The following is a 13,521-nucleotide window of genomic DNA, read 5'->3' on the forward strand; positions in this document are numbered from 1 at the left end:
TTTGATTCATAAAGTATAATGAAACCGGCTGAATAATGTTATGTTAACATACTGAATTACATCTACTTAATGAAAAACTGAAAATAGAAAAATGTAACATTTTTAAAATCTAACATCAAATACTCTACTACTAGTATGGATGGCTTTTGGTAGACTCTTGCAATATCATATTGTAGTTTCTTTGATTACATGATGTTAAATAAAACAACAATTATCTCTCTCTCTGAGGTATGTAAACTTTTGACTATATATATATATATATAGAGTTGTAGTCAAAAGTTTACATACCTCAATGGAAATTTATAATTTCTAGGAATTTCTTTGTGGCAAAAGTTTTGCTTTTGTGGAGGAGGCCAGGTCAAAGTCCCAATCTAAATCTAAATATATATATATTTAATTACGTCTCAATCCTAAAATTTTAGGTGATGCAAAATTTTGGCCACAGCTGTACATTATAAAACAAAAACAGACCAGTTCATTAATATAAAACTGAACGACTCATCCCTTGGGGTGGGGGAGTGCGTAAATAATAATAATAATAATAATAAATAATAATAATAATAATATGCCCTACCTTTGATCATCTCCCCGAGCTGTCCACACTCATGCTCGGAGTAGTGAACAATTGGTGGGGGGGAGGGTGGCCTCATCAGGTCCTCCTCTATCCGCCGGCGGTGCCTCTCCTCACGCGCCAGCATGCGCTGCCGGCACTCCCACTCGTAGAAGTCGTCCCGTGCCTGTGCAAAGTCCACGTGGAGGCGCCCCGTGTCCTTCTTGTCAGTGCTGGAACCTAGTCTGATCCGGTAGCCTGGATGAAACAGGCGTGAGTCAGGGGGCACTGAATCTCTAGACAGGGAAATGCTTTCTTCATGCCTTATTGAAAAGTAGAACAATTCTCCAACTACAGTATTTCTGTTAATTAACTAAATATATCTACCACTGACCTATTTTTTCATGGGAACATCAGAAAATGAAATCAGAATGTGGGACACAATTCCAAATTATTTTTGTAATATTAATTGGTGGCCGTAGCGTGTAAAAATAGAAATATTGTTGACTCTGTGTACTATGTCCCAGTTAATACATCTGAACTGGGGGGATTTATACTCAATAGAGAATTCATGGAGAGAAAAAAATCTATGTTTTCTAATCTGGGGCATGGGAGCATTTCTAGAAAATTATAAAGTTTAAATGTGTATAGTCCTAGTCACCTTGCTGTCTAGCTGCCTCTCCATTCATCTTTATTATGTATCTACTCCTCAATTTATCCATTTATTTGTGTCCATCTATACCATATAAAATATCAACTTGTTTATCTAGCTCAGCGGTTCTCAAACTTTATTTTTTTATTCGCGGACCACTTAAATTGCAGGGCGTCTCGGAAGACCACTTAGCTGAACGTGGGGCTGCAGGGAGTTTCACTGACTATATTGGAAGTGCGAGACAAAATCTATGCAATGATCAAGAAACTTGACTTGATTGCAAGTCGCGTAAAGACGGATGACTTCAGCGCATTTCCAGCATTGGAAGGTTTTCTGTCTGAAAATGATCTGGTTCTTAAATAACAAAATAAGACATGACATTGAAGAACATCTTGTTGCTCTCAAGAAACAGTTTGAAGATTACTTTCCAGTTGAAGCTGAACCCAACAACTGGATCTGTAACCCATTCGGCATTGAATTCAGTGAGCTGCCCGCTGGCTTCTCCACTAAGGCACAAGAGTGCTTGTTGGAGCTTTCTTGCGATAAAACATTAAGGTCTGTGTAACAGGGCGAGGTGCCCTGTAGTACATTGTTTTGTTTATTTATTTTCAGATCGGGGTCTCCCCTCCGCCCCTGTGCAGTGTGCTTTTGTATTTGTTTTATTTTATGATTTATTGATTATATATGACTGCAAAGCGCTGGTTTTGATGTATTTATTTAAAAATGTATTGTCGGCGTAGCCGTGTTGTTGTTTTATATTTTGTTTAGCGTGGATGGGTAGTCCCATCCACAGTTTAAAAAACTCGTGCAGAAGGTGAACCATCTCCCGAATTAATTACGGGATTAATTTTGTTGGTAATTGGGAGATGGTTCACCTTAATAAAAGCCTGCAGCTCTCGGCACTCGGGGTGGGTGTTGTAGGAGCGGAGAGAGCGAGAGCGGAGCGATCGTGTGAAAACGAAACTAATTAAATTATAACATACAGGAACCTGTATGGTTTATTTATTATTTATTGCTGATTTTGTGTTCGAGATTTGTTTTTATTTACTTTTTTATTTTGCTCTGTGAGCGCCAGTGTTTTTATTAAGGTGAACCATCTCCCAATTAGCAACAAAATGAATCCCGTAATTAATTCGGGAGATGGTTCACCTTCTGCACGAGTTTTTTAAACTGTGGATGGGACTACCCATCCACGCTAAACAAAATATAAAACAACAACACGGCTACGCCGACAATACATTTTTAAATGAATACAACAAAACCGACGCTCGCCGTCATATATTATCAATAAATCATAAAACAAAACAAATACAAGAGACCCCGATCTAAAAATAAATAAACAAAACAATGTACTACAGGGCACCTCGCCCTGTTACAGTCAAATTTAAAAGACATTCCCTATTGGAGTTTTGGATTTAGAGAAACGAAGAGTACCCAGAACTTGCAGGCAAAGCCGTGCATTTTCTGATGCCATTTGCTACTACGTACCTGTGCGAGATGGGATTTTCATCGCTTGCTGCCCGCAAGTCCAAATACAGAAGCAGGATGAATGCTGAACCTGACCTGAGGCTGAAGCCGACAAACATTACACCCGACGTCACAGAACTTTGCTCACAAAAACAGGCACATCCATCGCATTAAAAAGGTGACTATGGTTATTAAAATATGAGTTATGTGCTTTGATTTGTAAAAATAAATAAATAAATAGTGGTCCCCCGCAATTTTCAAGTGGTCCGCGAAAAAAAAAGTTTGAGAACTGCTGCTCTACAGAAATGTCTACATAATTTACTTATCTATAAAACAGGACTGCGTTTTCTCTATATCATGTATAACTCCATCCCCCTATCCCTTTCCTTAACTATGTCAATACTCCCCCAGAGCCTTTCTCGGATATACCAAGGATGAAAAGAATAGCACAATCCTTATCTAGCTGTAGGCAGAGAGACAGGTAGGCAGGTAAGCAGCAAGCAAGACTAGCTGACAACTAAACCAGGCTAGACAGAATTTAGGGCAGGTTTGCACTGAGGAGTCACGTCTGCCGCGGATGGTTTATAACCCCCCCCCAATAATCGTTTAATATTTGATAAAGTGTAAAAATAAAAAAATAAACAGGATTATTTATGGACAGGCCTCTGCACAGCCATCAAACAGCAATTTTATTTATGGAGTGCTACTCATAGCTCACAATGGAAACAGTCCCGGCACAGACGACAGAGCTCTGAAGAACCATAAACAATGCATGAATATTCTTGGAGTGTATACCCTTTTTAATGGCCTTTGTGCAGCCAGGATATATGGCCCACCGTTTGCATACATGGAATGATTTAGAACGCCACCAGGGAGTTAGTCAAGTTGCTTAGAAAGAGACATGAGATGATAAGCATAAGAGTAAAGAGCCTAGATGGGTTGAAAATGTTTTCCTCTTTTTCATGATGTATACCCTCTCTTTAACCAATGTATTATTCCCTACAGTACTCTACCCTTTACCAGCTCAAACCCAACAGAGATAAGAAGCTGCAAAATCTCCCCCATTCAGCCTTTCTGTACATCCCCTTCTGTCACATCATAAGCAGTATATCCTGGTGAGAGCCAAGGTAGGTTTAAACCTACACAGATAGCCTTTGTTTTGAACAGCATTCAGTACAATTCAGCCCAACCAGGTATTTGGCTTGTTACAGAAATTATTTCTTCAAAACCATGGGACTAGTGTTTTGCTTTTGAACCAAACAAACATAATTGCTCCAAGATCTGGGGGGAAGCTAAGGGATTGTGGCATTTTGCTAAATCGACCAGTTGGTGTCCGTAGTCGACTAGTAGTCTATTAGTCAAGTTTTTGTCTTGTTAACTAGCCCTTCAATGAATTAGTTGTCAGCTAGACGTTGCAGTCATAACCTTGTATTTGTGCTGGGATCAGATTGAGTGTTGGCTTTATTCATTTATAAAAGAAAGCTTAAAGTGCACGTCAAGACCTACCTGACAGGAAGAGGGCCTTGTCTACTGTGTATTCCTCGGCAAAGCGAATGTGACAGAAGTTTTTCTTGCTTTTGCGAATGGCAATGATCTCCCCACATTGCTCAAACACCTCCACAATGAGTTGCTCTGTAGCGTTTTCAGGCAAGCCCCCCACAAACACAGTCTTGCAGCCAGGGGGCCTCTGTCTGGTGGCAGGGGGGGGCAGATCTGCGGGAGGAACGAAGGGGCACACTGAGACCCTGCCATCGTGAATACCTGGGTCTGCAAACAAGTAAGCAAAGCAGAGCCAGAATATACAACCATGAAAAACAAATATGTACTCACCACGACATTTATCAGAAAAAAAAACAAAGACCACGGTTTGTAAGAAATGACAAACCTGTGCTCCTGGCATGTCCGAGACTAGAAGCTGGTTAGTTGCATTAGAATATTGGTGGGGGTATTTAAGAAGTCATAATATAGCCTGAAGAACAAGTTAATATACAGAATATTTTTTTTAAACCTGACATGTCGGTGCATATATGTACATATGCATTTTATTTATGCAAATTAGCTTAATGATTTCAAACATGATTTTTTCTTTTTATTCAGTGCATGTAAAATGAGGCATATATATACACACACATATAGTGCCACGTCGCAAATCCGACCGTCACATGACCGCCCTGACCAATTAACCGCCCAGGGTTAGTACCGTGTTAATGCCATCAGCAACTAAAAAAACAAAAAAAACACACATTGTACAGGACGGCTTGAGTGTTGACGTCAGGCCAGGAAGTGAATCCAAAAACACAGTGCGGGTTGAAACGCACCTGAGCACTCAGGACTTTATGAAATAATAAAAACCAAAAACAGAAAATAAAGAAACACAAAATACAAATACCCACGAGACCGGAGAACAGGTCTCTCGCAGATAGCAATTTTATTCCTTAACTTAACTCATCACTTGCAACTCTAAGCACTAAGCTTGCAGCTCGCCTTCACACACCTTCTATCTATCTATCTATCTATCTATCTATCTATCTATGTATGCCTCTAAGTTGGACTACCAGAAATGAAAATAAATACAGAAATCCACAGAAGTGATTATATCAGGCCTGGCAATCACCCAGGCACACAAATGACATCCCTGCTCTTCTTAATATACACCCTTCATCATTCAGGGGACTCTCCATTCCTGTTTATTGTACTGTTACTTTTTTTTCAGGCAAGTGGTAATGCCAATTTAAGCTCAACTGAAATAACAAAATAGCACTTTGGAACTGCTTTAATATATCTCAGAACACAGAGGAGCATGGACATAATGAGGTATGAAACTGGCTGAAAATTCAAACTGCTTTGGCTTTGGAAGCCTTCTGTACGTTCCACATATCACAGCCTTGGACCCGGGTATGCTGATGATGGAATGTACTGGTTATTTGGATCCTGGCTATGAAGGGGACTATAGATATGAACAACACTCAAGTCTGGAGCCTGGAGCTGATCCACTGCCGCTTTTCAACAGGGGTGAAAATTAGTAGTGGGGTTTAGCTGTGAAGAGACTGGCTGGACATTAAACAAGCATGTCAATGACATTCATCCGCAGCCACAGCTATCAGTAACATGGACAATTCTGTCACCATGACCTACATCCATGACTTGCACATTTATGTAAAAATACAGACGGCCTCTAAAAACGTATTAACTTGTGATCACAATTGGACAAGCAGTTCCCAGAAGTGTGACATGTACATGGCCACCTATATTCCTGACACCTGTCCAACCAAAGATAGCAGTACAAAACATACCCGGTCTAAAAAAAAAAAAAAAAAAAAGAAATAAAACTACAAACTAGTTAAGGTTACATTTAATTCTGATTACCTAAAGCTTAACCCAGCTCTCTGTACACAATAAAAAGTTGATGTAGGTAGGCGCTTTCGATCTAAAACCAGTCCTGTCTGATTCCCTTGAGGCTGTACTTATTTGTCTATACAGTATGGATCACTATCCACTCACTACTCACCACCTCCAGAATAATTAAGAGTGCATCTGTTATCATACTTCACTTATATTTATAGAAAACCTTTTAATTACTCCCAGGCTCAAAGTGATCCGGATTTTGTAATCGAGATTACCTTTATCAGGATCATTTTGATCCTTTTTTATTTTTATTATTATTTATTTATTATTATTTATGATATAACCTAATGTAACAAAATAAATAAGATCGTAGTAATAACAATTAATACACAACTTTCTTTCTTTATTTATTTATTTATTTATTTATTTATTTATTTATTTTAAAACAAAATTTAAGTCAACCAATAATGGTTATTTTATTAAGCCTACTTAGCAGAAATTAAATAACTAAATTTAAATTGAATAAAAATAACACTTTTGAAAAAAGGATATGTGTTTTTAGACATCTTCCTCGTCGGTCGAGAGTCCAGCATCTCTCAGACGAGCTTTAAGGAAGCGTATGTGAAGGCGTATGCGTATGCTTTTTTATTAAAGCTACTCCACTAAATACATGTTTTCCTTTTTGCTTGTATGGATACAAAACTTAAATAAAACATGTAAATATTATATTCTAACACTCTATTTGGACATATAACGTGTGTTTGCTATGACATCGATGTTCTATGATCATTTAAAAGCTACATCCACCTCTGCAGTAGGATCACAATAATCCTGGTATTTTGGATCAAAGTAATTCTGATCTCCTCTTTAAATTCTGAAAAACCCAACTGCAACATTTAAATCGTGATTAGAAGTGCAATCGGGTTACCAAAACAAAACCCGGATCACAGTAATCCTGATCACATTTCGATGTTTTGAAAAACACAATTGCACAATATAATCCAGATCAAAATGCAGAAATCGTATTACCAAAGTTTTGAAAACCCGGCCCCTGTACTATACTATTCTATCTGGATTGTTTATTTTTTTTCCTTACTTTATAGAAATTGCAGTGCAATTTTGTTCAGTTTAGTTTGTTCCCTCAAGGTTGTTCAAAAATCATTTAAACCTCCATCAGCTCTATTTAGTTTATTTGATAAGAATTTGTTTTTTCATCGCCTAGCTTGTTCGACAAAGCCAAAAACATATATTGCACCTGTAATTACACAACTATCTGTTGTCAGTCAGGAATTTTTCCATTTTGATGGCCACTTAACCTCAGAAAAGCTTACAGATTCCTAGGTAATGTGGTTATAGCAGTTGTCGGTGAGCAAGCATTTAACAGATTGTTGTGCCTTGGGGTGTATAGTAGGGTCAAGGCAGACTAAGATCATGAGACATTAATGCAACATTTTTGTAATGTTAAACTTAAGTTTCCTCTTGACCTAAAACATAATACTGTCTTTTGTCAGGGGTTGGGGTGAGGTAAGGATTTCCTTTTCAAAAACCTCAAGATTGCTAGTTCTTGCATGACATTTGCCATGTCAAAAATAAGAAGTAAGCTCTTGTAACAATGCCCGCCCTATGAGACTGCAGGCAATAATCTATTTTACAGCACTTCCCATACTGTGCCCTGCACTGGCTTGATTCAATTTCCTCTCTTCATCTAAAACTTGAAAAGGCAATTAACAAAATTCTCAAGCAAATCAGTAATAACAGCTTTTGAAAGCTGTCACAAAACAAGTTTCCACAATGCACATATTTCTGGAAAGGTAATACACTTTAGGAAAAAACCCAAAGCACTTGTATACTGAACACTGAATTGAATGAAATGCTGTGCGACATGCCCAGTGTTGCCTTAGGCACCGAAGAAACCTTTTCAACATGAAGGTCAATTACAGGGCTTGTAATAGCGTCATTTTGGACCCAACACATTCTGAGAAGTACCATACGCGCAGTGTTTAAAAAATAATGCCTTTCCTTCAGACGAGGCAGTGACTCCCACAAGGACCCATGTCAAGACAGGTAAGGCTCCAGTGAAGGCCCAAAGTTTTTCTGCTCATAATGATATACATGTTAGGCTATGTACAATGTAAACTTGGGTTTCCAGTTTATCATAATACCCAAGGTTAGGGTTACCAGATTTCCAGAGTGAAAAAACTGGACTTTTCCCCTTCATCAATTCAATTAAAGCTGCAGAACCTCTGAAGCAGTTAAAATAAATCATGGTCCAGGAAGTTAAACAGAATATAATTTATTAAACATACAGCCTAATCAGAATTATAAAACAAGTAATCCACACGTTGCTTTGTTTTATTTCTGTATGCTATCAACTTGCTGAGCACACTGCTACAGTTTTGTACTTATGAACAATGTGAATACAAAACAGGAAAAACGGGACGATTTCACAATTTTACTGTTCCTGACTGGAACAAAAGGCTGAAAACTGGGACATTCCCAGTCTCTCTGGGATGTCTGGTAACCCTACCCAAGGTAACATTAGTTAGAAACCAGCTGTAAGTATTTATTTGCTGAAATGGTTGTCTAATTTTAGAACTACGTTATTAAATAATAATAAAATACATAAATGACACACTATAATTAAAGTTAAGTATTAATCCCTTTATTGCACAGAAACCATATCTGGAGTAGTGGGGAACATTTGAGCCAGAAAAAATATTAACTTTAGACCACAGAACCTTTTTGCCTCATTCTTTCTTTAAAACGTGATGGTTTATTAAAATGTCGGAAAAAAGGGGGTGTTGTGCCTCACTCTACTGACTTCTAGTTGAAATGGGACTGAAAGTAGGATAGTTTATATGAATTTGAAAATTTGCAATACTGCTTGGATTTTAAAGCCATAACATACACCACTGTCACCTGTGTTTCAGCAGAACACCCCCCCCCATTTCCTAATTCCACCCAGATGCGCTCTGTCTTTGAAAGGAAAGGATAAAGAGTGACGACCTTCACCTGTCTGACTGTGGAAAAGCCTGGGTCTGGAATACACAGAACTGCGGCTGGAAAAGCTCAGTGGAGAGAATTAGATCACTTGTTCCAAACCATAAATGAAACATTTTTGGTTCATGTGCAAAATGTCAATAATGGGATGTGGTGGTTATAGGATCTCAATCAAGAATGCATTGGCCATGGTAGGTACAGGCATTGCAAAAGGGATCCATGGAACAATAGTGCACACATAAAAACATACAGCTATGGCTAAAAGTTTTGCATCACCTGATAGAATGAACTAATTTTGCTTCATAATGAAACCAGCTGAATAATGTTACATTAACATATTGAATTACATACTGATTTGTAGTTTTCTATATACTTAAAGAAAAACTGACTAATTGAAAAATGTGACATTTCAAAATCTAACATGAAATACTGCACTACTGTTATGGCTTCCGGTAGACTTTTGCGATATCATTTTGTCATTTCTTTGATTACATCATGTTAAATAAAACATCTAAATTATGTTTATATATTTTTTTTTATTATGTCTCAATCCTAAAATTCTAGGTGATGCTAAACTTTTGACCATAGCTGTAGATGCAATTGAATACAAATTCTGATGACCTTTTACAGCAAGGGCTTGGATCTGGATTTGTAATTATCCAGTCAGAGCCTACAGTATTGGATTTAAATCAGAACTTCCACTCAAAAGATATCTGCAATACACAAAAACAATCCAACCTCTGAGACTTTGCAGAGCTGGAATATAGAACAAGAGGCGGACGAAGAAGATTATTTGGATTTTCTTTCAAGGGTTTTGAAGAGTATAAGAAGAAGTAATAATGAAGGCAGCTTACTTGGGTTTGAAGGGAAAAGGGTGCAGCTCTTGCAGTGAATGATCTCCTTCACAACTGGCATATCCTGTGAGACTCCTAGTCCAGGCATCATGGGGTTCATTGGAGCAATCCCAGTCATCATCCCAAGGCCAGGGTCGAAGTCTACAGAGAGAAGTGATGTACTGAGAATAAAAGCAACACCTACCTTTATTACTGAAGAGACTTCATTAATGCTGATTTGAGGTACAGTATGCTGAAGTTTGGGGATCATTATTTATTCTCCTCATAATACAATAATACTCAATTATACAACAAAACAAACGAGGGGGGGGGGGGGGGATAAAGGAAAGACTTGTATCCAGCTGTTTTCATCAGCAAGTTAGGATGCAATAAACCAATTTTTCATGATTTTCATACTTTTCATACTTCCCCCCCCCGAAAGGAATTTAATCTTGAAAGCTTATCGATCTTCTCTGTCTCAAGTGTATCAAAACTAAGTTTTTTTTTTTTTTTCTGAAGACTGACAACATTTTTATTTCCAAAACATGAATCTGGAAGACAGATCAAAAAGGGAGAAAACATATATTTGAAAATACATTATATAAAAGGGTAGAAAATGTACGGTAATTATTAAAAGCTTGCAGGAAAATATGTGGGCTGTGAAAGTCTTTTATCTGGGGGCTTTTTTTTTTTTTAAGCAAGTTCGTTTCAGTGTAGCCAGCTGAGCATTTTTCTTTCGTTCAAAAATTACAACTTGGCCACCTGGTGGTACTGTGTTTATGCAATAAATATTAAAAGTGAATGTCAAGAAAAAAAAAATTCCGGGAAGAGCCTAACATGAACTGGAAAAAAAAAAAAAAAAAAAAAAAACACCAAACAAACAAACTTGACTCCCTCAAACCACCATTCCTAACACAAAGCCAATTGCTTTATTGGGAAGCTATCCAGAACAAAAAAAAAAATGTTTTAAGCATATGTTTTTTTATACCGTTCATCAGATTATTTCCGGTGTAATGTTTAACAATCCATTTCCTGTAATTTATATAATACAATTTACATATAATAAGCCAGCCAATCAGTTATGGGAAAGACACTGGAGTCTCTCTTGAGGGGATTCATCAAGTTTATTCTATCATGACCTGTGAGCTACACACATGTGGAAATTTGGAATAATTCCACACCCACTGTTTCAAAGAGTTCCTGCTCATTACTAGACAGAGCAAAGTACAACTTTATTCTTTTAGAGGATGGCGGCCACACCTGCACTCTTCCAATGTGCAAAACAGGCGAGCACTGTAAAAGTTAAATAAATACAGAACCTACCCATCTGCCAACCTACCATAACAAAACACAGTGAGTTACAGATGGCAGAGTCTCAAGTGAGGTTTATGGTGCTGCTTGGTCTTACAATGTTAATCAAACTAGGAGGAAACTATGTTAAATGAGACACATTAGTTTCTCGATTACACTTTCCATTCCTTCAAGTTGACATGGCTTATGGTTTTTGATTTTAAAAAACAAGTAAAATAAGTTTGATGTCGGCATGTAGCACTAATATTACTGCCTGTAGATGGGCTCACAAGGTGGATGCTACCTGACGCATGCGTCTGTATTCTGACTGCCACCATACGACGCAAATTAATGAATGGACAATCAAAATCCAATACGCAGAGTGCAGTCATTTCACTGAGAATCCTCTGAAATTCTAGTCAGTGTCTATCCTGGTAACATATTAAAAAAAAAAACAAATGAAAATGCAATATACAGTCTAGTACGTTGGAGTTCAGGGATTCACATTTGGCTGCCTCTATTACCCCCACATACAAGCCAAAATAAGGTTATAACCAAGGCAAGTAGAAACCTGTGGTCAAAGACATTTTCCACATATTCCTAATTCACACGGTTATAACCTTAAAACTTATAAAATCTCACTTTAAGGCCATTTCACTGTCACAGCAGACAGATTTAATGTGGAATAAGTGAGTTTTAAATGTCAGCAGAGTCTTTCGGGCAGACTGACTTTTGGCACTGGGAATTCCTAGCTTAACTTATAATAACTCCACACTATGGGAAAGAAGCTGCAAAAATAAACATACCCAATTCTGAAAGACAAAAATGGACAGGACATGTTTGCTCTGATAACCAGAATCAAAAGCAAATCCAGGACTTATATTACACATTTAATCAATTCTATTTAAAAAGACAGAAATGTGATTCACTAAGCAGTGCAAATGCCCTGCAGATAGCAGCGACCCTTCAGCCCTGTGTATCTGCAGCTAGCATTTCTAATGAAGGACAGCTGGCACCCGACGCAAGGCTCTCATGGGCCGGATTTGGCCAGCGGGCTGCCAATTGAAGAACACTGCACTAAAGGATTAATTTGATCAACTGATATCCCACCGGGATAAGCTACAGCTGGCTTTTATTAGAGCATATTTACAGCAGGAGTGCATCAACCATTTCTAACTAAAAAACAAGTGACAGATACAATCCAGGAGGATCGCCCAGCGCTTAAATTCTCAAAAAAAAACAAAAAAAACCCGAAATCCCACAGTGCAAAATCCTTTGGAAATAAGAGGTCAGTTATTGCTGCAGCTACACACGTCAACAACAAGGGCCACAGTCTTACCAGCAAGAGACAACTGTAAATAAATTGATCAGTCAGAAATGAATCCTCCCAATCTGTAGCGCTGCTGTCTTCACGTCAACTCCACAGGTTTTAGACTGATGCATGCCTCGTTATGTATGTGTATGTGCACCACGGGCGGTAAGTCTACATTGGCAATAATGCACTGTATTTCAGAAGTAAAACTCATCAGGGAGCTGCGGATAACTGAAGTCACAGATGAATGGGGTGTTGATAAATGAGGTTCTACTGTGTAATTATATATAAACAATTCTAAGTGAGGGAAGTGTTAAAACATCGTGGTGGGGATGCTGGCCGTAATAAAAATGTAACAGAAATATTTTCTAATTGCACTTATTAATCTAATGGGCTGCATATTGCTGGTGCCTCTGCTAGTAAAATAAATAAAGTAAAACAAATTAAAGGGAGAAAAAAAAAAGGTTGATCAAAGGTTGAACACTTTCCTGGGGCACCTCTGCAGTATCCCTGTGGAGGATTTAGCAGGAAAAAAAAATGGGAGGTGACCTTTCCATGGCTCGATCAGAAAAGAAGCGCTTGATTAAATATTTGATTGATTTTTACATAAAGCAGTGAAGAGAGTGGTAGAGAAGACAGCAGTTTATCTTAAATAATGTCTGTCAATACGTTATCTCCACGGCACTTCTGACACATTTTCAGATTTATGCAAGTAAGACTGGACCAAATTAGGCAAAAATGACTCCATCAAACACGTGGAAAATGATTTGCCGAATCTTTATTCCGAGCTGAATAAGGAAACTGCTGAGGCAGCACTTGTTTGGCTTTTACGGTTGTTGTAATACAGGTTGACTGGGAGAGAACAGCTGGATTCCCAGTGATTAATGGGAAGGAGAAATGCACTCCAAGACCAAACAAATTGGGGTCTAATGAACTGCCCTCACATCACATACTATAGCTGTGCCCTTCATTACCTCTGGGGCACCCGAGCACTATCTGACATTGCCAGTTTACAGTTTTGCAACTGGCCTATTTGTATCAGGACCAGAGGGTCACTGGTTCAAACCTTGCT

General features: G+C 38.1%; 1 protein-coding gene across 10 annotated transcripts in view; it reads right to left on the minus strand.

Moving 5' to 3' along the window:
• The window catches only part of LOC117430884 (ecto-NOX disulfide-thiol exchanger 2-like), a 117,754-nt gene that overhangs the window by 22,381 nt on the left and 81,852 nt on the right, over positions 1 to 13,521 (minus strand). For 8 of the 10 annotated variants that reach the window (XM_059001493.1, XM_059001500.1, XM_059001496.1 and 5 more), the window contains 3 exons: positions 9,869 to 10,009; positions 4,176 to 4,436; positions 575 to 808 (listed from right to left, as the gene is read on the minus strand). In XM_059001493.1, coding sequence (XP_058857476.1) covers positions 575 to 808; positions 4,176 to 4,436; positions 9,869 to 10,009 — 636 coding nt within the window. The remainder of the gene's footprint in view (positions 1 to 574; positions 809 to 4,175; positions 4,437 to 9,868; positions 10,010 to 13,521) is intronic. The other 2 variants (XM_059001499.1, XM_059001498.1) reach the window with 1 other exon arrangement.

Source organism: Acipenser ruthenus, chromosome 26, assembly GCF_902713425.1.
Source record: "Acipenser ruthenus chromosome 26, fAciRut3.2 maternal haplotype, whole genome shotgun sequence".
NCBI lineage: Eukaryota > Metazoa > Chordata > Actinopteri > Acipenseriformes > Acipenseridae > Acipenser > Acipenser ruthenus.